This window comes from Sciurus carolinensis, chromosome 13 (genome assembly GCF_902686445.1).
Source record: "Sciurus carolinensis chromosome 13, mSciCar1.2, whole genome shotgun sequence".
In the NCBI taxonomy this organism is placed as follows: Eukaryota; Metazoa; Chordata; class Mammalia; order Rodentia; family Sciuridae; genus Sciurus; species Sciurus carolinensis.
In genome coordinates, this window is record NC_062225.1 from 17,584,903 (window position 1) to 17,612,355 (window position 27,453).

Below are 27,453 nucleotides of genomic sequence, written 5' to 3' on the forward strand. Positions count from 1 at the left end.
CCGAGCAAAACAAATGAATGAACGCCTGACTCGCCGCCCCGCCGACAAACCAGGAGAAGGCGCCTCTGGCCTCGTAACTCCGGAGAGCTCTCCCGCGCCAGCCCCTAGTCCACGAGCCCTCCCACGACCCCACACGCCGCGAAGAGGTGAACCCGAGCTGTGACCGCCTAAGGCAGAGACGGCCGGCCGCCAAAGAAGACACGGTCTCCCATAGGCCAGGGCGATGTAAGGGGCGGGCTCTTTTCGTCGAAGCGGGCTGTGTATTGGTGGATTCTCCACACTGAAGGCTGGGATTGGCTGCTCGGGGGAGTGAGAGATAGCGGGCCGAAGGGCGTGGCCGGTGCGTGGTCCCGCCCCGCGTTACGGGCACTGGCGGGAGGGCCACGGTCGTTGCCGAGGACCCCCGCCTCGGGCTGCCGCATGGGACTGCGGGGCTGCTCAGGAGGTGCGAAGGTTCGCGGTGCGGTGAGTAGGCTGTGTCTGACGTACGTGTCGGGGTGCTGGTCGTTGGGAATAGCGCCCCGGACAGCCCCCCCGCGCGTGCGGTCCGGCTTCCTCCGCTCCCTCCGGTCTCTCCCGGGCGGCCTGCGAGGCCCGGGCCGTGCGGTCTGGAGGGCACAAAGGCTTCCCGGGGGTGGGGGCGCTCCCTGCCTTCGCCTCCATGTTGCATACCGAACCGGGCCGAGGTGAGGGGCGGGAGGCGCGCTGGGGAACGGCCGTGCGCGGCAAAGGCCTGCGGAGCGAGCGCGTGTCCACACATCTGGCGGCCGCGCGGCTGCGCCGGCGGTCGGCCTCCGCGCGGGGGAACCCTGCTGCGCGATCGCGGAGAACGCAGCCCAGCGTCGTTCCCACTGGAAAGATCGAGACGAACGATTGTCTCTCGCTCGCTCCCTGGGGATTGATGCCAGGGCTAGGAAGAGCGATACCTTCCTATCGCCGAGAAAAACAAAATGTCTCACTTTTTAGCTACCCTTTCCAGCTGTCATCACTAGAACTGCCCTTAGCAGCCCAGGGGTGCTCGTCCAAAACCTATTACAGACCCTTTATAATTACTAGGTTGGATTCAGTGTATTGTTTGTAATAAAAGTGAGCGGAAACCTGCCAGAGGCAGAGCCGATTGGACCTCCCTGGGAACCCGTGGTGGCGAGGGCAGGGAGGGAAGTAGTTTTGGCTTAACCCAAACAGCTCTCAGACGTTGAGGGATGACAAAGGGTTTGGGCCAGTTTGCTCTGGGTTTGGTTAAAGGAAATACAAGTCTACTTTTCACCTTGTTCCCTCCACGCCCTTTCTTCAACATCTGGGTAAATTCTGGTCCACTCAGTATAGAAAAGAGCAAGGGACTCAATTTCACCTCTTTTTAAAGTTCTTCCCCTTTCTGAAACTGGTAATCACTGCCCTCTTTTTGGCCACTTTTACACATATCTCTGTGTTGTGGTTTCCCCAGCCCCTCGGATGATGAAGGCACTCGGTAATGTAAGGAACCCGGTAGAAAATAAAAGCAGCAGTGGAGCCAAAAGTGGGTAAAACAAAAACTTTTATTCCTTTCAACTTGTTGGACCAATTAATTCTCTCAGGATAGGGAGGTAGCTGAGTTCAGGCTAAGTCAAATCAGACTAAAGCTCTGCCGATTTGCTGAGTTAACAACTCTGGGTAAATTAACTTCTCTTAAGCCTCAGTTTCCTCGTTTGTAAAATGGGAGTAGTAATAGTACCTATCCCGTGGGTTATGAAGATTAAGTTAAATACTGATAATAAAATGCCTAAGATAGTTCGTGGCATAAAGGAAATTTAGTAGCTATTAGCAGGATAAAAACAAACAGATACTGAACAGACTCACCAATACTAAATCTGTATAGTACTTTACCCTTCAGACTCTTCTTTTGGGGCTTTATCTGATCCTTGAATTAAAAAAAGAAAAAAAATCCCTTAAACCTTTGCTGATTCTCTCCTCGTGGTAAAAATATTCCTTAGATTATCCGTTTATGTTTCTACAGTCTTACCACCTACTAGAGATTGATTGGGTGCCAAATAACAGTTTGACCAAGTAACACAGTAGACTTTTATTCTTCTTATTATTATTGTTATTGTTATTTTGATATGGGAGATTGAACCCAAGGGAACTTATCCACTGAGCTATACCCCCAGTCCCTTTTTATTCTTTATTTTGAAACAAGGTCTTGCTAAGTTGCTGAGGCTGGTCTCGAATTTGCAATCCTCCTCCTTCAGCCTCCAGAGGCTGTGATTACAGGTGTGCGCCCCCAAGTCTGGCCACTGATGTGATCTGTTACTCGAATTGGTCGTGTGACAACAGAGGCGTGAAATAGATGGGTCCTGATGTGACTAACAAAAAGTCTTTAGGATGAGAGACAGAAAAAGTCTTTTTTTTATTTTGAGACAGGGTCTCACCAAGTTCCTTAGGGCCTTGCTAAATTGGTGAGACTGACATTGAACTTGCCATTCTTCTGCTTCAGCCTCCTTAGTTGCTGGGATTTCAGAAGTATACCACCACATCCAGCTAGAAAAAGTCTTTGGCAAGAGGCGAGTTTATGTAGGTGAACTTTGAGTGGCTTCCCTCCTGAGAACTAAATCTATTCTCATGAAGAAACTGCTTCCTGTCTTTAAATTTGTTCATAGACATGTGAAAAGTGAAGAAGTCTTCCTGTTGGCTTTAGATCTTTTGGCTGACCTGCAGGTGCCAGATGCAACCCATGGGGGGTACTACCCCTCTTCCAGGTTTTCCTGTACCTCATCTGTACAGGAAACAGGCTGAAGTGTAATTTCCTTCCAGCTGTAAGTCCCCCTTGGCATGTTGGCTTCTCTTTAAATTCTTTGGCATCTCCAAAACAAGTACCTTCTTTCCCCTTCTTTCTTGTAATTCACAGGAGAAGTTCAAATATGTGATTATGTTTTTAGTATAGCCACATGTATGTTTTTATATAGGCACAATAGTGTTTTTCTGGAAATACCCTTAAGCTGAGACATTTCATAATTAGCCATTAAAAAATTGCCACCAGGTGTGTGACCTTTTTCAAGTGCCTTGTTACAGAGGCCTTCAGGACAAGGACCATTTCCTTCTGTGTGCCTGGCATGTGTGTACTTGTTCAGTGGTTATAAAACCATTGTGCAAGACCATCCTACTTACCAGCCTGGTGTTTCTGAACCATTAGTGTGGTTAACAGGTCATCAGGAGATTCTGCTAAAATGCAGGTTCTGGTTCCAAGGCTGTAGGAAAGACCTGGCTGCATTTCCAAAAAGCTCTGAAGGGATATGGATGCTGCTGGTCCTGGATCACACTTTGGAATAGTGAAGTACTAACCTACGTATCTGTTTGCCTTTTTTGTGTGTTTAAAGATTGATTTTATTTTGGGAGTTCTCGAATTGGACAGCACTTCATTCCATAAAATAGAGTAAGTATTTCTTCTGTGTTTACCTTTTAGAAGGTAAATAGGTTTTATTGGGGTGATGGTGGTGGTGGCCATGGTGATTATTTGGAACTGGGGTTAAACCCAGGGCCAGGTACATGTGAAGCATGCACCCTGCCACCAAGCTACACCCCCAATCCATTATGGTTTTTTTGTTTTTTGTTTTTTGCGGTGCTGAGGGTTGAACCCAGGGCCTTTTGCTTGTAAGACAAGCACTCTACAAAGTGAGCTATATCCCCAGCCCCATCATGTTTTATTTTCTAATGGTATTGGAATAAAATCTTATACTTAGGATTTTCTCTTTATTGTTTTATTCTGTTCTTAGCAAGTCCATTATCTTGTTAAATGATTTGAGGAATTTGAGGTACTTGTATTATAACAGGATTTTTAATAAAAGTAATTGAGACAGGTAGGTTGAAAGGAAAGTAAGAGGAAATCAAGGGAGAGATTAGCACCAAAGGGGTGTGCCTCTGTCTTGTACATTTTAGTTAGATGGGACTGCCTCTTTAGCTCTGACCTTCCTGGCAGCCAAAGCAAAGAGGGAAATTTTTATACATTCTGCTAATACCTATAAAGTAAAAACTGACTGTTTCTATTATTGAGATCATAGAATTATTCTTTCATGGGTTCCCCAAAGAGGACATTATAGTACACTTAGTGGCATTCTTCATAGTATCTCTTGAGAAAATCAATATGATTCTTATTAGTCTTATTTGTGTAGCCTGATAGCCTCCTAGAAAACTGTCAGTATAGTAAATACAGTGGCCTGTGAAACACAGCCATGTGGTCCCAGTACAGCTCCTGACAGCAGGAGTGAATTGTGTTACAGGAAAGCTATTTTTCTGCTTGCTCTTTGGTGGGAAAAATTAATTTGAACACATTTATTTCAGTATTTAGTCCTCAGCTTCCTTGTTCTTTGAACTTTGATCCAGATACTCTACTGACTGGGGAGAAGGCCCAAGAACTCGGGATTGGGGGGTGGTGACTAGGAGCTCAGCCATGCTTCTTGTAGATACAGCAGTTGCATGTCTCTGAAGCCATTTACAGACCTTGGCCTTGCTGTGAGGCTGGCTGGTGGTTCTAGTCAGTCAGCCAAGAGGTGAGTGGGTGAGAAAGTGAGGAGACAGGCAGCCTGGCTCATGCCCTCCCCAGCATAATGATCTACAGGGACCCAGTGTCTCCTCCCATAGCTCCTTCTGTTCTGTGGATCCAAAGCAGAACTTAAAGAAGTAGCCTCAGGGAAGAAGAGAAGGAGGATATCAGTGCCTAAGGGTTCAGGAAGTGCCTCACTCTATCCCTCTGTAGCTTTGCGCCTTGTCTTCATTTTCACTGTGCTTTGATTTCACCTGCAGGGAAGGATGGGCTGGTCTGGAGGACTGAGGGATGGCAGCCAGGGAAGCAGCAGGTGAAACAGCAGTTGCTCTTGACTGTTGACCTCCATTGTCCAGCCTGCAGTCACAGTTTTCCTGGTACCAATTCTGCTCTGAGGTGGACCTCAAAATCACCTCTTGTGACTATTTCCCTTTCATGCTGCTATCCTGTCTGGATTGGCCTCTGCCTTGACACTCTTTTTTCTCCTATAAATCCAGTTCCCCCAGAAGTATTGAGCACAGCTACCTGCCCTGTGGATCCTACCTCCCACCTGTCCCCTTGCCTTTGTTCATACTCATGGAGGAGGAGGAGCAGGGAGAGCCTCTTCATATGGCTCATTGGCCACGTTCTGCCACTGTGTATTCATGGCATTTTTATCTATACCTGTGGCTCCTGTGAAAACATGTTAGGAGCCCAGAACTGGTAAGTCTTACTCTGTGAAGCAATACATGGCCCCAGCAAAGGTGGCCATCAGTTGACTCAGATGCACAGATAGACCCCTGCCGGAAAGGAATGTCCTGGACAAAGTTGGGATAAATGGGATTGTTATAAAGGGAGTTCATGATTGAAAGAATCCTTAGAAGAGTCCTATTTTGTTGTGAAAATGGCTCCCTAGTGGATTATTTTTCTATTTGAATGATCTAGTCAAGAGTGGATCAGCTTCCATGCCTCATTCCCAGTCCTCTTTTCTCTGTCCTGGACAGGAATGAGTGGGAGCTAGCCTGGCAGCTGTGACAGGACTGCCTGAGGGTGATTAGCAGATAGCAGGAAGGGTCAGATGGCCGGGCTTACAGAGTGAACGTTACCACATACGTGGTGCTGAGCGTTTTTTTACTGTAGGGCAAGAGTAAGCCAAGCCTACCTCACTCCTAATTATATCTTGTGGGTCATAGCCTCTGGATCCTGGAAACTAATGGAGGATTTTAATAGCAAAGTCCAGGTTGTCCCTAGAATATGCAAAGCTTATGTGGCCTGTCTCTTGGTTTGGAGAGGGACAGGGCAGTTGTAGTATGTTCATACATTCTCAGGTGATGGTGTGATTCATTGCTTATTGTCTGTATTCTGATGCCTCTTTGTCACTCAGCACCATCTCCTGAAGCTTTTCCACTAGGAAGGAGGCCAGATAAGGTCTCTGCTCCATCTTGGAACTACTGTAGTCCAGAACACTTTGAATTTGTGGCCTGAGAACACATAGACCCCACGCTAAAGCTGATCAGCCAACGTAGCAAGTGGTGCTCTTCAGTGTGAGCACTCTGTTGGGCTGCTCCAAGAGGGACACACTCTGTCTAGAAGGAGGGTCCAAGCAGAAGCCCCACCCCCATGCAACAGTTAATACATCCAGGACTTTCCCCTCATTATCTCTATCCCTGTCAGTTTCTCCCTTTCTTTGTTTTTAGTAGCATTTCATGTACAATTTGGAAGGTATACTTGCTTTTGTTCTTTTCTTTCACATCGTGTCTGTGTTCTGTTTTTCTTTTATAAGTACTGTTTTCATGAAAATCATTGAATTTCAGACCTCCTTACCCGGTTGATGAAGGACCTCTGGCCACACTGGTAAATCTAGTGTAGGTTTGTGTATGCCCTTGTGAACTACTTAAGGGTGTCTCCTGAACAGCTTAGAACAGTTACTATAGCTCTCCACGCTCCTTTCCCCAGGATAAGAGGGTCTCCTCTTTTGAACAGTGAGGTCCAGACAAGACAGTACATCCTCAAAGCAAAGTGTTCCCCAGCACTTGTCTTCCCCAGCTTCATCTTACTCGAGCACAGTCTCAGCCCTCTTAATGAAGGTCATAGGGTGGCCACATTGAGAGAGTTTTTAGGAATGGAGCAAGAGTAGCGATCAGGGCTTGTGGGTTAGATTCAGCCCGTCCCCTAATTTCTCCAGCTTGTGGACTCAGCTTATTCCCACAGTTGTGAAATCAGAACTTACCGGCAAATGTCTTCATGTGCAGTTTCTTGAAGAGCCACAAGGTGAGGATGTAGCTTCGTGAAAATCACTGTTTCAGCAGGGCTTGGTCCCTCTGTCCTTCTACCAGTCTTCTCCTCCTACTCTGTGCTTTTCTTCTGTCACTGATTTCCCGGTTGGTTCATAAAGAGCTTGAGTTCTGGAGTCAGACAACCCTGGACTTGACCCCTGAGCCTTGGTTTCCCCATCCATGAAGTGAGAGGACGCCCTGCCTGCAATGGAGTGCTGCGCTGGTGGGAATCTGGATTGACAGCACCCAGAGGCTCCTGGCAACGTATGCAGGTCCTCTGCACCTCAGCATTTCTGCTTCTGGCTGGCTGTGCTGTGGATGCACCAGCATGTGTGTGGATGATGTGTTATTCACGACAGCATTATTTGTAGAAGCAAAGATTCATCATAACCCAAATACCCATTAATAAGGGTCTGGTGAAATAAACTAGAGCATATCCTGTGCAGTGATGAATAAGAATAAGGAAGCCTGTGTGTTGATATGCAACAGTTTCCAAAATGTTTTGTTTTTGAAAAGCAACTAAAATAGATAATTATGTTTGTGTACACATGCTGCAGGAGTCATACAGAAAAAGCAAGATGGCTTACCTGTGTTTGTGGGAGTATCTAGTGATAAATATTTTGATTTATATGAAAGGTTGACTGCTCTTTCTCCTGGGTCACTCCTTTGTTCCTTCCTTGTAAAGTGACCTGTTAACACTGATTCTGCCAGTGCCCCCACGACACTGTTGATAGAGCTGACTCTTAGTGCATGTGCTGTGCCAGCCAGTGTTTGAAATGTTCTGCATGCACCAACTCATTGCAGTGGAGGAACAGGGGACGTGGGCAGAGAGAGACTGTTACATCTGTAGTGCATTTTATATTTGAGCCATGTATTACCTTTCCAAAACCAGAATTGGTTTTCTGACTAACTCCTGCCTTATCTGCTACTTATGAGCATTAAATGAGTGTGCCTGTGAAGTGCTTGCTCTTCTGAAGGGTCACTTCTCAAGTGGGCCGGAGCCTCATGTGCCTAGGAAGGACTCCCGTATCTCTCGTATTCTAGTATGGGGTGGTCTCAGGTGTATGTGGTTCTCACCCTTGTGTGTTTCCTGGCATGTGAGCCAAGCATGATGAACTTGCAGCTGTGGCCTCCTCCCCCTTGGCAGCCTCCCCTGCTGCCAGCAGCGCCTGCCCTTTCATGCTTTGCCTCCAGTCTCTGAGGAAACAAAGCTATTTCTGTCCACGTTTGAGCTTTGAGGTTGGTCTGAGTGCATTGCAGGTGGCTGCCGACATCCTGCGTCTTCCCAGTTACCTTACCTCCCTTCCAAGTCCTCCCAGATTTGGTCTTCTTTTTCAGCCCAGCACCATCCTACCCTAGCAGCAGCCCTGGCTGACCAGCTTGGACCAAAAGTTGTCCTAGATATCTTTTCATTTGCGGGTCCAGCTCCAATTTCTTTCCTTTTCCCTGAGTGCCCAACTTGTGTTCTTCTGCCCACCTGGATCTCCCTCTCACATGGACTAACCCCAGTCTCACCATTACCACCTGGTGTTCAGAGCTTCCATCAGCCATCAACATCAACCCAGGCTAGCTCTAGGCACAATGAGTGCACACCTGTAATCCCAGTGACTTGGGAAGCTGAAGCAGGAGAACAGCAAGTTCAAGGCCAGCCTCAGCAGATTTGCAAGACTTTCAGCATTTTAGCCAGACCTGGTCTGAAAATAAAAAGGACTGGGGATATAGCTCAGTGGTAGAGTGCTGGATCTAATTCCTAGTAACAATGACCAAAAAAAAAAAAAAAAAACAGGCTAGCTTGAAAAGCGTTACTGATCTCTACTCTAGGTCCCTGGCCATTCTTAGAATGAGAAGCCCAACCTGGTTCACAGTCTGGGCATGTGGTTCTATGCTCTGAGAGGGCCCTGCCTCCTCTGCCGGGCAGAGCTAAGCCCCATAAAAAGTATCCTTTCCTTGGGTCCAGAGTAGGGCAGGGCATGCCCTGACTTGCTATTCTCTAGGGTAGAAGGGCTAGAGATAGGCCCAACCGCCTGCCAAAGGGCAGACAAGCTGTTGTGACACAGAATCACTGTAGGGTTGTGCACCTAGAGGACCCAGCTGGGTCTCTGATTCACTGGGGTTGAGTCAAAGTGACTGCATGAAAAGATGACGTGGACAGGGCACTAACCTTGACTCTGACTTGGATTTGAGAAGCTGAGCACTCAGGCAGTATCCTCCAGACACCCTATCAAACTTCATGTGACCCCCACAGTAAACAGGTGAAGTATGTTTTCTTTCATTGCTGTGAGTTCGGTGCTCAGCAAGGGGGTCTGGGGCCGCTGCCCCCTCTAGCCTGTCCTTTGTGTAATATGTCAGGAACTGCATGTGGGCAAACCAAGCAGTGACAAGAATAGCCTAAGGAAATTAAAACCTTTGTTCTTTGTTCTTCAGAGTTGCAGAACTGAAGAAATGTCTAGTGATTAGGATAGGATTGTATCTTTTGACCACAAACCTCCACCTGTCTGAAGGCACCCACCAGCCTACCATCATCCATCTCCTACATAAGCTGCCCCTAAATCAGCCTCACAGGAGCATGGCATTTCAGGACAAGATGGTCCTCCATCTCCCGATCAGCTAGCTTATCATCATACATAAAGTTCCTTCTCTACCACTGCCCGACATCTCCACTGATCGGCTACTGTCGGGCTGCAGGCAGACCAAGCCTTTTGTACCTTAACACCTCTACTGACCCTCCTGGGTTCCTCCTGCTGGGGACAATAGTACCAGCCACTATAAAAGCAGAGGACAAAATGTGCTTCTATGTCCCCTTTGAAACTTCTGAAGCCGAGGAAAACCTAGCACTCCCTGTGGATGTAATCACCATTTTCTTTTTTCCTTTGGCCAAAATGTTTGCCTTAAACATTAAAAACCAAGGTTTCCTGGATATAGAAAAATCTGTTTTTCTCTCCTTTTGCCCTGTTCTGTAGGGAGTGGAAGGCTTCAGGGGAGCCCTGACCTAGGACTGCTCCATGGCCCTGGGTGAAGAAAAAGCAGAGCTGGAAGTATCTGCAGATGCCAAGGCCCAGTCCTGTGGGAGATGGAGCCATGGGGAGCAAACTGTGGATGTGCCGGGGCCCATGAACCAGGAGCAGCCCTTGTGCCTAGAGGCTGAGGGAGGGCCAGCCTCTCCTGTGTGGGGGGCAGAGGGACTGCCTGCCCCTGCTGGCACCTGCAGAGCTTACCTGCCACAGGCCAATGCTGCCAGCAGAGCCTTGGTAGCTGATAGGTCTAGGCCTGTCCCCAGTGGCCTGCTTCCTCCTGCCAGCCTGGGAACCGGAGACCTCTTGCACTCTGTGGAAAGCCAGGTAGGTAGTAAGGCAAACAGGACTGTGCACTGACACAGTGCTGTCCTTGGAGCGTGTGTGCCTTTCCTCACCATCGGACATCCTTTCCCAGCCATGGTGCAGGTTGGAGAGTTGGAGGAGCTGGGAATGAGGCTCACCGTCTCAGGCTCTCTTAGAGAGATGGGCCTCTGGGCCAGCAGGGCAGTTTGTCCATGGTGTCTCCTGTTCCTCAAGAACTCAACTGGTGATTTTTGAGGACTGGTAATGGTATGGCCAAGAACTTGCTACCCAGAGGGCTATGCCAGGGGACCTTTGACAGGAGGAGCCCTGTTGTGTTTCTGAGTTGGTGATTTGAAGGATTCAGGAGGACCCTGGGACATTTGGGCTTCTGAGGGCACTGAGACTTGAATTCCATTGGGACCAGGAGACTTGTCAGAACCTTGGAGCCCCGGTGATGGGCAGCACTCTGTGGCTAAGGAGAATCTCTTGGGCCTCTGACTACAAGGGACCCTAAGAGGTTACCTGGGACAGGGAATCCTAGTAGGTTCTGAGAATGTGGCCAAGTCACATTCAAGGCCTCTTTATAATTGGAAGGTGACCCCAATGATCTGTCCCTTCCAGTTCTGACATTCTATATCCTGCTTGCCAAAACCTTTCCTAGGAATGGCTTTGATGTTCTTTATGTCATTGTGACCTTGGCTTCTACTTGCTTCCTCCATGGGCCACCTACTGTGGTGGGACTCCCGAGTGTAACTGGGAGGAAACGAGGCTGGAAAGCCTGTAACTGGGAGCAAGGGGCTGGGAGCTGTAGGTACCTGAGCTGATGTGGTGGGACAGGAGGTAGGCCAGCCAGCCCAGATGTGGGCAGTTTCACCAGAGTGAGTTTGCTCACTATCATAGTGCCTGATGGCATTGGGTTCTTCCCGCATGCTTTGCTCCATGAAATCAGTGACCCTTTCCTCCCTCCCCACTCTACACACCAGAGAAGTGAGGCTCAGTCTTAGCTCTGGAAGGCGACAGAGTTTAGGAGTTGAGACTGGTTCAGGTCTGGTTCCAAAGCCCATCCCTTAAAAGCTGTTCTTTGAGGCCGAATTTCTCACTGAACTGATTAAACATACAAAGTGAAGAAGCTGAGGTGAGGGACTATTTTGCCAGAGTTCACTTACCACTGGGGAGCAAGTTAAGCAGGGTGCAGCCTGGTGGGGCCTGCTGGGTTTGGATCTCCTTAAGCAGCAGAATGATTGCCCAGGACTCAATTCACAAAGAATGGGCAGTGCTTTCCAGTATTAACATGACAGAGCTGGGTTTTGCTTGCTCACAAACTGGGTATCCATGGAGGAAGAACTGTTTGAAAGGACTAGGGACATGGATATCCACTGTGGGGAAGACTGCTTAGGGCAGGCTCAGTCTGCTAGGCCACTAGCAGCAGGCACTCTGCTTCTTGGCCACAGACTTTAACATTTTAAGATCTTCCCTGAATACCATAATGATCCACAGGAAGACTCCTGGGTGGTCATGTGAAAAGAAATTGGTTTTGATTATTTTCACCTGAGTGCCTCTTTGTCCCTCTTACCATTGCAGATGGAGGAGACCAAGCCTTCTGCCTCCCGGGAGCTACCTCAGAATGTTGACATCCCCAGAACTACAGCTCTTTGCTCAGGACATGACACTGATACTGAAGATGACCCTTCCCCAGTTGATTCCCCCTGGGTGCTCAGCCAACAGCCTCGAATCTCGCATTTCCCTTTCCCATCACGGTGGAAATCCGTGGTAAGCCCAGGGGCTGCTGCCCCTCAGCTGTCTAGCTACAGCGACTCTGCCTCTTCCTCAGGCAGCAGTCTCCAGAGTCAGCAGGAAAATGTGGAAACTCATGGTCTTGCCAAGACCCACTCCTCCCCAGAGCTGGCTGCCCCTCAGAATTCCCCTTCTCTAGCGGGGTCAGGGCCTCAGCTTCAGTGGTCATCACAGTCTGCGGCTTCTGGGTGTGATGCTACTGGCTTGGGCCGGAGGCGCCTCTCCTTCCAGGCTGAGTACTGGGCCTGTGTGCTTCCGGATTCTTTGCCTCCTTCCCCTGATCGCCACTCCCCGCTCTGGAACCCAAATAAAGAATACGAAGACCTGTTGAACTATACTTACCCACTGAGGCCTGGGCCTCAGCTCCCAAAGCAACTTGATAGCCATGTGCCGGCTGACCCTGTCCTGCAGGACTCAGGTGTAGACTTGGATAGCTTCTCGGTCTCTCCAGCAAGTACTCTCAAATCACCCCCTAATGTCTCCCCCAGTTGCCCACCAGCACAGGCCCCTACCTTGCCATTTTCTGGGCCCAGAGAGCCAAGCCTTAAGCAGTGTCCCTCTGGAGTGCCCCAGAAGCAGGGCAGAGTGAGCCTAGCATCTTGCAGCCCGCTTGCATCTACCCCTAGAGTCCCAGGAAGTAGAGCTGCCTCTTGGGAAAGCAGAGAGACAGCCCTGAGCGGTGTAAAGGACAGGCTTCCTGGGGGTAAACACCTTGAGTTGGGCTCTCCCCAGCTGAGGACAAGAGACAGAAGGTGGCCGTCACCCAGGCCAGAGAGGGAGAAGAAGACCAGCCAGAGTGTCCACTGCCCTAACTGCATGGAGTCTGGATGGAAACCAGAAGAAGAGATGGAGAGTGATGATGAGTATCTTGCCCTGCCCACTCAGCTGACGCAGGTTTCCAGTTTGGTTTCCTATCTAAGTGCCATTTCCACCTTGGTGACTCTGCCCACTGGAGTTGCTGAGGGGCAGAGCTCCCTGGAAGTATCAGATACTGATGGGCCAGCTTCCTTCCCATCGGACTCCAGCCAGAGTCAACTTCCTTCTGGGACTGTCCTCCAAGGACCTGGAGGTCCCAAGGGCCAGAATCACTGCTGCCTGCATAACTTTGTTCAGGCCCGAGACTCTGCAGGGGAAGGCAGTCTGGTGAGCAGCCAGGTGCTTGGGGTCTCCTCTAGACTGCTGAAAACACACCCCTCCTTGCCAGCAATGCTGGACAGGTGGCCATACTCAGACCCAGATGCTGAAAGGAAGGATCCCAGAAAAGAGCAGGAGAAAGCCTCGCTGGTGCAGTGTGTGCAGGTAAGGACCTGGGGCGGGGTAGGGGTCAGGGGGTTGTCTTATCTTCTTCCCCTGTCCACAAACTTCACAATAAAACTTGCTGACAGTGACTGGTACTTTTCATGTTCCCAGCACTGTGCTTACAGTTCAATAAGTACTGTTATCATTTTACTATTTGGAGAAGAAGGCAGAGAGTTTAGGACCAAGGCCAGGAATCAGACCCAGATGGATTCTGCAGAGCCTGACTCTTAACCACTAGCCCTGGCTGCTTTTTCCTCTCAGGTATTCTGCACAAAGGGTTCTTGTGCAGATACCCTTAGGAAACACTGGGCTTTGCAAAGGTAGTGGGTCTCAACTACAGGACTTCTCAGCGCTTCCTTTGCCACAGTGGTGTACTCCACAAAGTAAGGGGTGACCCATGTCCTAGACTTCTCTGCCTCTGAACCTCCTTTCATTAGCTGCTATTGGAATCTGAAGATGCAGTTAATCCTGGCTGGAATAGTATGGTCAGGTCAGGCAGATCTGGATTGTGAATCACGGCACTGCTACCTCTGGAATTTTGGCTCAGTCTCTTTTTGAGTTTGCTTCTTTGTGAAATGTGGAACCCTGCCTCTTTGGGATATTGTATGGATTAATTTAAATAATCCACATTAGGACTTTGCGTAGTCCTGACACTGGGTGAAGGTTCAGGAGTGTGCCTTTCCTCACTCTCAGGGCATCTACTGCCCTGCTTCCCCACCAAACAGCAGAAGAGCTCGCCCACCACGCATCCACACTGCAGCCTGGCACCCGGCCTGTGAGCCCATGCTACCAACATGTCCTAGTGTTCAAGGGGGGCTCTGACCTGCGTGAAGTCACATGGTTTATCTTTGTCCTGTGTGGCAGGTAGGACCAATGTTACCAGACATGCTATCTTCTGTGGTAAAAGATGGAATACCATGTGGTAAAAATTTTCAGCTATGGGTTCATCCGGGTCAGGATTTAGTCATTTATTTAGCCTTCTCTTTTCCCATAGAAACAGTTTGAAAGTAATGCTGCTGCTCCATGAATTGGTTTCCGTGACCCACATGCGTCTTCTAGGCTGTCCCAGTCCATTGCCTTTGCAGCTTCCACCCCGACTGCAGGGCTGGATTTTCTTAGCCTCTCATATTTGGTGTCACATCTGATTAAAAAAGAGACAGAATCAAGTGGGGCTTCTTATTCCCCTGGGGGGCAGAGGGAGGTCGGGTGTCATGGGATGGGAACAGGCAGGGGAGGAGGACAGAGGAGTCTGAAGGAAAGCTCTAAAAAGGTGTGTGCCACTCCCAGCATCATCCTGATATTTTTAACCTTTTGATTACAAACAGGAGTTTGGCTGCTAATCCCAAGTGTTCATTTATTTGTCTCTACAGACGTTTTGCTGTCAGCTGGAAGAGCTGATCCACTGGCTGTATAATGTCACAGATGTCACTGACCTTGGGTCTCCATCCAGGTCCAGTCTTACGGGTCTCAAGTCTTCTCTGCAGCTTTACCGGGTAATGTGTGGTCCTGGCTAATGACCTTTTCTCTCCCGAGAGTGGTTGCAAAAATACTTAATCACAAAACAAAATCTCAAATAACTGTAGCTCAATTGACTATTTTACCTGAAACTAATTAGAGGGGCTTTTCAAATTCTAAGTGCTAAAAACTTTGTAAAATGCATTAGTTGATTCCCAAGCCAGAGAGAATTAAGAAAATATACACTGTAAATATTTTAGGGTGTTCTGCATTATGATTTTCCAAATGTCTTAGGGTTTATAAGTTTTTAAAAAATTTATATATGGGTCTGAGTATCAAACTCGGTACCTCACACGTGCTAGGTGAGCACTGTACCACTAAGCCACAACCCACCGAATCCCAAGGGTTTATAATTATTGATCTGCACTGTTACAGAGCTACTAGTCATGTATGATTGTTGAAATTATGATTTTTCATTTGTATTAGCTGCGTGCCCAGTGGCCACAATGTCTAGTGGCTACCACTCTAAGCAATGCAGATATAGACGTTCTGATGGGCTTTGCTAGTTTTTAAGTGTCTGAACTGAAATTGTACTGACTTCAGAATGTCAACAGGGCATTCAGATGAAGCAGATTTAAATAAAAACCTGACATCAGTTTGCTTCTGTGTGTCTGTGAGCTTGGTTTTTTTTTTTTTTTTTTTTAATTTTTGGTACCACCTTTTCATTAAGGTTCTATTATTTTAAAAATACCTCTTTGTGAGAGTATTAAGCATATTGAATTGGATTAAGCGTATTGAAATTATGTAATTTTTACCCTGAAGCTGGTGGAGCAAATCAGACTCCACTAAAATTCAGGGGGAAATTTGGTGAGGAAAAAGCAGGTTTTATTCTACACCAGTTTTGTGGAGGTTGGAGGAGACCTTTCTGTCTCAACGTCCACCTTTGGAGAATGGAAAGCTTTTATGAGAGAGGAAGGGATACAGTGGGACAAAGGTCAGGGATCCCCTCTTCCAAGACAACCTGGCCTTTCTTATCTGAGTCCCTGTTGCCTCCTTATCACATCAAAGGGAACCTCTACCTCCTGGGACCAGCATCTGCATCTTTTTAGATAAACCTGTTACCTTTTGAACTGAGGGAGGGAGAGGGCTTTCTTCAGAATACCCATGAGAAAGAGAGGTTGAAGACTGAGAAATAGTTCAGGAAAAGTGGGGAGGAGAGGAGACAGTAGCTCCAAGAGAAAAAAAAAAAAAGGTAAAAGACCTCCCCAGAAAGTTCTGTCACAACAGCTAATACAGTTAAGCCTTTGTAACTTCTTCCTGAGGGGCAGAGACAGCATTTGTGGTCTGAGCCTGATGCTGGTCTAAGAAAGGGTTTTTTCTAAAATTGTACAACCTTAAAACCTGACCTTATCTTCCACAGAAGAGGGTGTGATTTACTAGTTCCTGGCACCACCCTGACTCAGAGCCTGTTTGGGACCACACCCAGGCTGGAGGGAGGGCCTTTGTTTTCTATCTCAGAGCCAACCAAAATCTGGCCTGGGCTTGGGCAGGCAGGCCAGCTCCCCACCTCAGGAATGCTGTTTGCTTCAGTATAGAGGGAGGCAGTCTGAGTTCCAGAAAGAGCTTGAGGAAGGCTGAGTCTCAGGGTCTTCTGTAAACAGACTCCCCCACGTGTGCATGTATCTATAGAGGAGGAGAGGAATTGCCCTTTGACTTATCTCAGTGACCTTTCCTAGCCTGTCGTGACAGGCACTGATAGGCTAACCCCATTCCCTCCATTTTGTCCCTCATGCCATCTTCTGTACCTCATCTTCCAGGCTACCCGAAGCAACTGTCTTGCTCAGATGAGATCTGAGCCAGGACTTGCTCCTGCAGATCAGTGAGGCCTAAGCCTATGTCACACAACTGTGAAAAGTGAGATAGCATCAATCCCTTCCCCACACAGAATGCCGCGTGGTTCATGCACATGTGTGAGTTAACCTTGGGTCCTACTTAGATCAAGACCTAGTATAACAGGGCTGAGGTGGTGCCTGCCTATAATTTCAGCTACTCTGAGGCTGAGGCCTTGAAAAGCTGGGAGGTCAAACCACAGTGGTGGGTCTGTAATCCACATGACTCAGGAGGCTGAGGCAGGAGGATTGTAAGTTTGAGGCCAACCTGGGCAATTTAGTAAGATTCTGTCTCAAAATAAAAAATAAAAAAGGCTGGGGATGTAGATCAGTGATAAATCACCCCTAGTTTAATCCCCAGTTTAAAAAAAAAAAAAAATTCAACTAGTATAAATAAGTGTGCATGTTCACATATTAGATTTACTTATTTTTAAGGTGACAGCTGGGGTGACCTTTTTTTGTATGAAGTGACAAGCTCATTGAGTTCTTGAGGCAGAAAGAGGACATTGGAATATTAGTCATTAGTGTGTTCTTGAGTAGAGCCAAGAATATTTCTCCCACTACCTCACAGATTCTCCATGTTGAAAGAATACTTCCCATGTTCATCAGAGTCTGGGATCCCTGACCCTGAATATGTTTCTGTGCTTGCAGGTCATGTTTCTCGAATGTGTCACAGAAACAATTCTTGTTGTCATAATGGAATGAAATGAAATGACCCAACCCTTTTATTTTTTTGAGACAGGGTCTTGCTAAGTTGCCCAGGCTGACCTCAAACTTGTAATCCTCCTGCCTCAACCTCCTGAGTTACTGGAATTACGGACATAAGCCACCACACCCAGTCCTGTGTTCACATATTTTAACTGAGGCTTTCCCAGACCCTTTTGCACTATCCTAACGTGGCCAGCATCTAAACTACATAGAGTATCAGGGAATAAAATAAGTATAGGTATCAGGGTAAAGGAAGACTGAAGCCAGGAAAATAGTAAATCCAAGAATGAAATTATGCTCAAAAAGTTAAGCACCAAGCAGGGTGTGGAGGCTCATGCTTGTAATCCCAGCGATTTGGGAGGCTAAAGCAGGAAGATCTGTATGTTTAGTACCAGCCTCAGCAACATAATGAGACCCTGTCTTGAAAAATAAAAAGGACCGGGGATGTGGTTCAGTGGTTAAGTGCCCCTGGGTCATTCCATAGTACCAAAAAAACAACAAAAAAAAACCAGAGTTAAACACTGAATTATGCCCCATGGATTAAAGGTGGTCAGTTTTGACCTAACACTCCTTAGTGGCTAAAGGAAGATTAAAACAATCGACTACAAAGCTTGTAGCTGTGAGGGAAAAACAGATGAGCTGCTTGGGGAACTTGCCAGTTCCCTGGTGTTGAGGCAGTTACCCCGGGTCTGCTGAGGTGGAGGCAGAAGCTGCCAGCAGTCACTAATGCCACATTCGTTGCTTGTTTTTACTTACCAGGTTCAGTACAAGAGTTTATTTTGGGAATCTCATACTCTTGGGAGTTGATGAGAACCCCATAAGATAGGGCACAACAAGAAATCTGTTCATGAGCCAGCCTCAGTCAAACTAAACGGGAAAAAAAATGGGGCTCAAAGAAGATGAAGTTAAACTAGTGCACTGTTTACTTGAGGAATTCCACAGACCAGCTGGTATCTTCCATTTTAGGGGAATCAAGCCACTTTGCATGGTGTTCATTTTAAATAAGTTTTATAAAACCATAATAATGAAGTTTTGTTTATCCTTTTCTTTCCCTATATGTCTTAAGCAATTTAAGAAAGATATAGATGAACATCAGTCTCTGACAGACAGTGTCTTACAGAAGGGGGAGATTCTTCTTCAGTGCCTATTGGATAATACCCCAGGTGAGATGCTTAAGGGATTTTTGTTTAACATGATTTTTTCATTTTTGATTGACATACAGTTGTACCTATTTATGGGATACAGTGTGGCATTTCAATGTGTGTGTACGATGTGATGACCAGATCAGGGTAATTGGTATATTCATCATCTCAAACACTTATCATTTCTTAGTGCTGGGAACATTTAAAATCCTCCGTACAAGCTATTTTGAAATAATAGTTAGTTATTGTCAACCACAGTGATCTTTCTGTGCTGTAGAACACTAGAAGCGGAGTTGGGGATATATAGCCCAGTGGCATAGGCAAGGCTGTAGGTTAAATCATTGGCACTGCAGCTGTACTCCATACCCATTAATCATTCTGTGATTAAAGAGATACCTACCCTTTTGTAAGATTGTTTTAGCTTCCACAGGAGAACATGCAGAATTAGGTTTTTGTTGTTGTTGTTGTTTCCTTTGTGTGTGTTGAGCTGAAGATCGAATCCAGGGTTTCATGAACTCTGGGCAAGCTCTCTACCACTGAGCTACAACCCCAGGCCCCAGAATTTGCATCTGACTTATTTCACTTAATGTTCTATCAGTGAATATGAAATGACAGACTTTCATTCTTTTTTATACTTTTAATAGTCCACTCTGTATATGTACTCTTTTTATCCATTCATCCATCAGTGGACACCTAGGTTGATTATGAATTGTGCTGAATGAACATGAACATGTGAGTGCAGGCGCCTCTGACACGCTTTCGTTTCCCAGTAGTAGGACTGCTGGATCACATGGCAGTAGCATTTTGGGGAACTTCCATACTGTTTGCCATAGTAACTCTGCTGATGTACATCCCTACCAGCAGTATGAGTGTTCCCCCTTTTCCAAATACTCACCTTTATTTTTTATTTTGTTTCTTTTTGGTAATAGTCATTTTAACTACAGTGAGATTATATCTCATGGTGCTTCTAAGTTGTATTTTCATCATGATTAATAATACTGAGCATTTTTTCATATATTTCTTCCCATTTGTGTATCTTTTTTAAAAAATGTCAACATTCAGGTGTTTTAACCATTTTTAAATGAGATTATTATTATTTTTTTGTTGTTGTTGTTATTTGAATTCCTTGTATACTCTGGGAGTTAATCCCTTGTCAGATGACTAGTTTATAAATACCTTTTCCATTCTGTAGGTCTGTCCATTCTGTTGTTTCCTTTGCTGTACAGAAGCTTTTCATCAACATAATCATTTGTCAGTTTTTGCTTTTATTGCCTGTGCTTTTAGGGTCATATCCAAAATGGCCCAGTCCAATGTCCTGAAGCCTTTTCTCATGTTTTATTCTACTAGTTTCATAGTTTTAGGTCTTATGTTTAAGTCTGTGATCCATTTGGGGTTGATTTTTGTACAAGGTGAAAGATGGGGATCATGTTTCAGTCTTCTACATGTGGATATCCAGTTTCCCAGCACCATTTATTGAAGAGACTTTCACCAGCATTCTTGCTGCCTTTGTCAAAAATCAACTGACTGGGGGCTGGGGTTGTGGCTGGGGTTGTGGCTCAGTGGTAGTGCACCTGCCTGGCCCACCTGAGGCACTGGGTCCAATCCTCAGCACTACATAAAAATAGATAGAGGCATTGTGTCCATCTACAACTAAATATTAAAAAAAAAAAAAAAATCAATTGACTGTAGATGTGTAAATTTCCAATTCTCTATTCTGTTCCATTGGGTCTATGAGTGTGTTTTTGTGCTTGAGGGGCTTTTGTTGTTGTTGTTGTTTTTATTTTGATGGTTTTTTTGGTTGTCGTTGTTTTGTTTTTGTCTATTTTGTTTGCAGTCCTGGGGATTGAACCCAGGGTCTCACACATGCTAGGCAACCACTCTACCTTTGAGCTGTGTCCTCAGCCATTTCATTTTATTTTGACAGAGCTCAAAGTTGCCCACGCTGGCCTCAAACTTGAGATTCTCCTGCCTCAGCATCCAGAGTAGCTGGAATTACAGGCATGTACATCTGTGCCCAGCTTCTTGGGCTTCTAATTTAACTAGAGCTTAATCCTTCTTAGCAGCAGGCCCAGGGACCCATGCTGTCCCTGATGAGAATCCGGTGTTGCAGGAAGCACCCCCCACCTGCCTTAGAGTCACATGGGGACTTCTGCCAGCTCCTTAAGTCATCGTCATCATCCCTGAAAAACCAGGTTGGGGTAGCTGTCATTAGAAGTAAGCCTATCAGAAACGGAACTTAAGTTTTTAAAGGAAAAAAAAAAAAATTAGGCATTACACTTGCAAGAATGGCACTTATTTGCTTATGTAGTTCCCTGGTAGTGTTCTGGGTGGGAATCCTGGTTATATCCTAACAATCCTTATTTGTGGCTGGGGTATTCCATGGGTAACACTTCAGGGTTCCCCACTTTATTCAGCTCAGGTTAAACTCTGGTTTATCTGCCTTATATTCTGCTTTGGGGAAGGATTTGTTCCATCAAGAGGAGTTTGAGAAGAACCTATTTTCATGGATTAGACTGAATGAAGAATTAAATTGATGAGAGGGAACAGGGTGGCAGTGGCATGCAAACCAAGCTCAAGCCATTGTGCAGGATGGGTTCCCAACTGGTGCTGTGAGAATCAGAGACTAAGAGTACTTCTAGCTGGCCATGATGGTGCACGCCTGCAATCCCAGCAATTCGGGAGGCCGAGGCAGGAGGATCACAGGTTCAGAGCCAGCCTCAGCAACTTAGCAAGACCCTGTCTCAAAATAAAAAGGGCTAAGCAAAAAACCAAAGGCCGGATGTTTTCTCTGATAAGTGCATGACAGTATATAACAAGGGGGGATGGCAGGGGAAGAGAAGAATGAAGGAACTTTAGATGGTAGAGAGGAAAATGGGGTGGGAGGGGGTGGGGGATGGAAAGATAGAATGAAACAGTATTACCCTGCGTATATTTATGATTACATGAACGGTGTGAATCTACATTGTGTACAACCACAGAAATGAAAAGCTGTACCCCATTTGTGTACAATGAATCAAAATGCAGTCTGTAAAAATAAAAAAAATTTTTAATAAGAAAAAATATATATTAAAAAAAGGGGGGAGGTCTGGGGATGTAGCTCAGTGGTAAAGCACCCTGGGTTCAATCCCCAGTGCCAAAAAAAGAAGAGAACTTCTGAGTGTGCCAGGTGCCTGCGATTTATATCCATCTTTGTCCTTATAGGGAAAGAGGTATGATATGGAGGTTAAAGCCTTGAACTGATGAACTCCCCAAAGTAGCCCCTCGTTTCCTGTAAGACTGTGTACAAACAAATGCTTAAAGATCCCATCTGTCTTTTGCCTCAGCTTTGGAGTGATAAGAGATTTACACTGGAATCCAACAGTATAAGCAAAGCTGAGCAGGAGCTTTGAGAAGGCATCTTTTTTTGAGGCACACGTAAAAGAGTAGTGGGCATGTACTAGGGAGGTGGTGTAGAACAAGGTTTCTCAGCCCCAGCACAGTTGCTGTATGTTGTAGAGGGTTTTCCTATGCAATTGTGGGAAGTTTAGCAGCATCCCTGACCCCACTAGATGCCAGTAAGCCTTCTCACTCCCACAGTGTGATAACCCAAAGCACTTCCAGACATTGTCAGTGGTACCCAGGGAAGTCACTGAGTCGACAGAGGGGTCCTAATGGACAGTGACCCCTGAAGGGTTTAAAGCAGGGAAATGATCTCTTGTTATGTGCACCCTTTGCAATTCTCTGCCTCGTGAAGGCCTTTGTTCAGGCTCTTCCCTTGTTCCCTTGTTCTTTAGGTTTTATATCAGGGCACAAACTCAGTATGCCAAGCTTCTTTGCTGCTATAATTACACCAGCATTTTACTGAACACTTAGCATGGGCTGAAACAGTTGGCTTTTTTTTTTTTTTTTTTTTTTTTTCATTTAATCACAGCTCTGTGAGATAGATGCTATTATTACCTTACAGAGTTGTGAATTGGCCTCAGGCAGCCCCTGCGAACTGACTCTATACTGCCATACTGCCGTCAGAGTCTGGAGGTGTGGGGGCCTGAGCAGGAAGGGAGAGAGCTCAAAAGCAGGAGCCTCTTTTCTCATGGAAGCCGTATGTGAAAGTGGGACTGACCTTCACTTTAAAGTTTGCCAGCAGTTTTCAGTAGCTGGCGTGTAATAAGAACACCCCACTTGACACTGCTGCTCTCAGAAGGGATCGTGGGGTAATTTAGGGGCCAGAAGAGGAGATTTTCCATTAGAATCTGTCATTCTTAGATACACATCCAGGCTCTCAGATTGGTTCAGTGCCCTTCCCTGTCCTCTGCCTGGAATCATCAGTACACTTGGCTGTTTTGTGAAGATCACAAGCTTCTCCTGATGCTTCACACTTTTCTTCCTCCTGGAGCACCCTGTCCAAGGGAGCGAGCCAGCGCACATCCACTCCTGCCCAGCTTCAGAGCCCACTCTTACTTGGCCTCAAGTATAACCCTAGGGTTGTGAGGCCTAAATTTACTTTTCCCTCGAAGAGATCCCCATCTTAGCCTCCTGCCAAAGGCCTCCACACTTTTACATAGTTCCTTGTACAGGTTAACAGTTCTGTCTTGCACCTCAACTCCTTATGGGTCAAATGACCAGAACCTGTTTGCATTAGCTAAACAAGGCCCCTTTTTATTTTGAGACAGGATCTTGCTAAGTTGCTGAGGCTGGCTCTGAACCTTTGATCTTCCTGCCTCAGCCTCCTGAATTGCTGGGATTGCAAGTGTGGACCATCATGGCCAGCTAGAAGTACTCTTATTTATTCCATTAAAACACAAAAGTTAGGAGCTGGGTGTGGTGGCACATGCCATTGACCTGGGAGGCTGAGGCAGAGGAGGATCACAAGTTCAAGACCAGCATGAACAATTTAGCGAGACCCTGTCTCAAAATACACAATAAAAGGGGTGGGGGTGTAGCTCAATGGTTGAGTGTCCCTGGATTCCATCCCCAATACTGCAAAAATGAAAGCCATCCTGGGAAATGATTCTCTTCTTCATTTCCCTTTCCAGCTTCTCTCTTCCTTCACCCCTATGGTCTAAAATTAAAGTACAGTCAAAAAGTTGCCCTGAATTCCACTGACAACACACAGGAAGGCTGAGCAAAGTCTGAAGGTGGCGGGGGACACCCAGTTCATCCACCCTTACGGCCAAGCTCTACTGCACATCGCTGCCACGCCAGCTCTCTAGAGTTGTCAGGACAGCACTTTGCCTGGTGACGTAGCGATGCGGCTTCCCCAGGGGCTGATCTCAACACAGCCAGCCTGTATTCCTCCTTCCGCCCATCCAGTCAGCATTGTCTGCAGACAGCAGCTTCCCCCTTTCCCTTCCTCTGTTGGCAGATGTTGCAGCTGTGGCAGGAAACCAGGGAGCATGTTAACACAGCTGATAAAGGCACCGGAAGCTAAGGCAGCCTTTGTGCTTAACTAAATTCTTTTTTGAAGGAAAAAAAGTCTACCGTGTGCGAAGTACTGACCATAGCCCATCCCTTCCTCACATGAACACAGCAATACTAAGTGAAGCCTGGCCTAACAGTTTTGCCTCAGCCTGCTCTCAGATCATTTTAAGTCTTTTTTCACTTAGGACCCACAGAAGGGTTCATAAGCATCCCCCAGTACATTACCAAACCCCCATATGTGAAATGGTAGTCCCAAGGCCAATGAAAGTTGATAGGAGCTGTTATCTTGGCGTGTTTTTATTTAAGCTTTATGCCCGACAGGATGTGAATGTGCCCTATCTCGTCTTTATAAAGTTAAATTATATCATTCAACAGAAAGCCATGTCTCTGTGCTCTACTGTCAATTATGAAATTCCAAAGTATAGCCAGTGAATTCTTAGCTTTAATTGGAAGTTACCAATGTAGCCAGGTGTGGTAGTACATGCCTGTGAATCTGAACTACTCGGGAGGCTGAGGCAGGAGGATTCCAAGTTCTAGGTCAGCCTGGATAACTTAGCAAGACCCTGTCCCAAAATAATAATAAAAAGAGCTGAGGAAGTACTCAAAGGTAGAATGTGCCCCTGGATTAATTACCCAGTACTGCAATAACAAAAGAAAATTAACAGATCCTCCAGTGCCACATAAGTCCTTGGAGCACCACTGTTTTAAAAAAATGGGTGGGCATTCTGAAACTATTGCCACTGCCCTGTTTCAAGCAAAATGCTGTATCTTTGTATAACCTCCTTGTTAGTTTTAAAGGATGTCCTTGGGAGGATCGCAAAGCAGTCTGACGAGCTGGAGAGCCATGCAGATCGCCTTTACGACTCTATCTTAGCCTCTCTGGACATGCTGGCTGGCTGCACCCTTCTCCCTGACAGTAAGCCAGTGGCAGCAAAGGACCGTCCATGTGAAGGGGTTTAATCTGGTAAGTAGAGGAACCCAGAAGAAAGTCTGCCTTCTAACCCCAGGGCTGATTAGGGATAAGAGCTGCTGAAAGTGCTGGAGGAAGGCTGCCTGTGGAGCTGAAAAAGGAGTCGCTAACATTGCCAGGAAAGAGGGTGTGCGTCTTCCTGTGGCAGTGAAAGCCCACTTCGGTGTCTTCATTGCCTGGTCTCACCCCTGCTGCCGGCTGAGAACAAAAGTGCCCTGTGCTTCCATTCCTATTGCATTCTCCCCCATTCCTACCCGTCAGCAGCAAAGCTGTCCCGTACTTTGTTTCTGCACAGTACACTTCGCCATTACAGGGCCTGCAGGCTCTTCTCACCCACCTAATTTTGTGCTCATCTCCAAGCATCTCTGCCCATGGAAACCTAGAGTTACTGCTACCTCACCACACCACAACCCCCTTGCCACGAAGGGTCTCTGCAAATTTCCCACATCACTCCTTCCAACAAGGGCTGGGGGACAGAATAAAACACATCTTCGAGACTTAAATTGTACAACTTTTAATTTTTCATTCCTCGAAAGGTCAAACAGGGAGAGTTAGGAAAGGAGGTAAGAGAAAAGAGGGGCTGACTGACACCCACCCTGGGTTTCCACTGCCCAAAACTCCACAATTTCACAACTTTACTTTCTCTGAAACTTCCTCCCCTGCAAAATGATTTTCTAGAAGTGAATTCACTGTAGCTGTGTTAACAGCAGTGAGTCCCTGCATTTTTACTTAAAAGCAATTTTAGTAATCATTTTAGTTATCATTTTAGTTCTGAAATGGATGCATGTGATTGCCATTATTTCTTCCTGCAACATCATGCCTGTAACAAATGCTGCTTTCTCTTTCAGGCATCTTCTCAGGCAGAGATGAAACTTTCAGACAAAAGTTGACCCTTGGGAATGAAACTGTCAAGAAGTACTTCCAAGAGCCATTTAACAGTTAAGTCAAGGGGAAAGCATAACTCTAATGTATTTTTAGCTTTAAATGCCTTTCTCTTCTCTGAAGTAAGGGCTACTAAATTACTGTTTTTATTTACAAAGAACCCTTCCAAACTAAAGTTTTCTTTTTGGTGCTTCTCTAAAGAAAGCATGTGACTTTGAAACGTCTGTTAAAGTAAGATTTACAGGTCTTGCCTCCCTGTATCCTGTTTAAAAAAAAAAAAAAAGAAAAGAAACGAAACAGCAAAGCTCCTAAACTCTTCTGCCTGCTGAGATCATTCATAGAAGGCTGCTTTGAGAAAGAAGGTTCCAAACACTTGGTATTCTCAGGCATACAAAGGGATCAAGTGAGGCTTAGGTTTGTAAATTCCTTTTTGAAAATTTTATATACATGAGATTTTAGTCCTCAGTCTGCAGAAGAAAAGGGGTAAATGAATAGAACCTCTATAAACTACTGCAGGCAATTATGACATATTTTGCCATCTTCAGGGCTTGGGTCTTCACCTTCCTGCATAGTATCTTAAAGAAAATGTGAGGGAATTCTCTGGGAGGATCATGTCCCTCCACTCCTACTCCCTTGGAGACTAGTCCAAGGTCAGGGAAGTGAATGGATAGGATCACACAGTCTGGTTCACTACAAAAACTAAAGCTGTCAATAAAGGATAAAAGGGAATTCTTTGTTGCTTAGGAGTTGGCGTGTTAAAGTACCTTGTCAGAAAAGGGAAAAATATACATGGATATAAATATATTAAAGCATTAATTCTACAACTTTTTGAGATTCTCAAAAAAATACCTAAAAAGTTGTTTTGACCTTGAATGAATGTCAAAGAAACACATTAATAGGATCTAAAGTCCCTATTATTAAATGTGATTTTTCTGCTTCTAAATTTCTCAGACTTTATAGTCACCAGAAAATTACTGTAAATTCTAATAATGAAAAGTTAACCATTCACAATTAACTATTCAATAGTAGCTTTCTATCCCAAAAAATAAGTTCTTAAAAAGACAGGTATGCCCAATGGACTCTATTTTTAAATTGACGCATTTTACCTTTTCATTGATGTGGCTATAAACTGGAACATGGTTTTCCACTGAGTATGTAGAGTAACCTTTAGTGAATTAAACCCGTTCACTTACTAGTGTTTGACAATCATCAAAATTAGTCTGGGGCTGGGGCTGAGTGGTAGAGTATTTGCCTAGCATGTGTAAAGGACTGGGTTAGATTCTCAGCACCACATATAAATGAATAAAATAAAGGTCTATCAGCAACTAAAAGAAAATTTTTTCATTAGTCTGTATTATTAAAAAATTGAGATAACCTTATAGAAGCAAACTGGCCAATATACCAATCGAGCTCATATTGTGGCATTCTCAAGGTAATATCAGCTTCAACTGACAAATTTGCAGATTCTATTATTTTGGAATATCCTGTTTCTCAAAGAAGGTGCTGCCTTAGCTATAAGTGATACTTTTGTTCATCCTCTTTGAAATAAGGTGTGACTAAAAGGGTGCTAACTTTAGAAGCTGGCTCTAGCCACTGAGGAATAGCAACACAACTGTTAACGGTAACCTTCACTTTGAGGCCCCACCCCCTCTTACAACTCAAATTGTTTCAACCTAGGAAGATGCTGGCTGGGTTAGGTCCAATCAGCCAGCCTGGCTGGCACATTGTGAAATACTAAAAATTAACTTTCTTAGTAGTCCTCTAACAATGAATGGAATTTGTATCCATAGGGAGGTGGCAAAACAAAAGGCTGGATTGGCAGTTTTTGAGAT

At 45.9% G+C, this 27,453-nt stretch overlaps 1 protein-coding gene across 1 annotated transcript; it reads left to right on the forward strand.

Moving 5' to 3' along the window:
• The first annotated feature begins 348 nt into the window (after positions 1-348).
• On the forward strand, positions 349-25,945 carry Cep68 (centrosomal protein 68). The gene is made up of 7 exons (XM_047523224.1): positions 349-465; positions 9,729-10,106; positions 11,667-13,178; positions 14,549-14,671; positions 18,297-18,393; positions 24,560-24,733; positions 25,588-25,945. The coding sequence occupies exons 2-6, from the start codon at positions 9,771-9,773 to the stop codon at positions 24,727-24,729; spliced, it is 2,238 nt and encodes a 745-aa protein (XP_047379180.1). The 5' UTR covers positions 349-465; positions 9,729-9,770; the 3' UTR covers positions 24,730-24,733; positions 25,588-25,945.
• Positions 25,946-27,453: the final 1,508 nt, after the last annotated feature.

Coding starts and splice junctions, on each gene's coding strand:
- Cep68 (XM_047523224.1), top strand. CDS start 9,771: ATGGCCCTGGGTGAAGAAAAAGCAGAGCTGGAAGTATCTGCAGATGCC. Junction 10,107..11,666: donor TGCACTCTGTGGAAAGCCAG/GTAGGTAGTAAG, acceptor TTACCATTGCAG/ATGGAGGAGACCAAGCCTTC. Junction 13,179..14,548: donor CGCTGGTGCAGTGTGTGCAG/GTAAGGACCTGG, acceptor TTGTCTCTACAG/ACGTTTTGCTGTCAGCTGGA.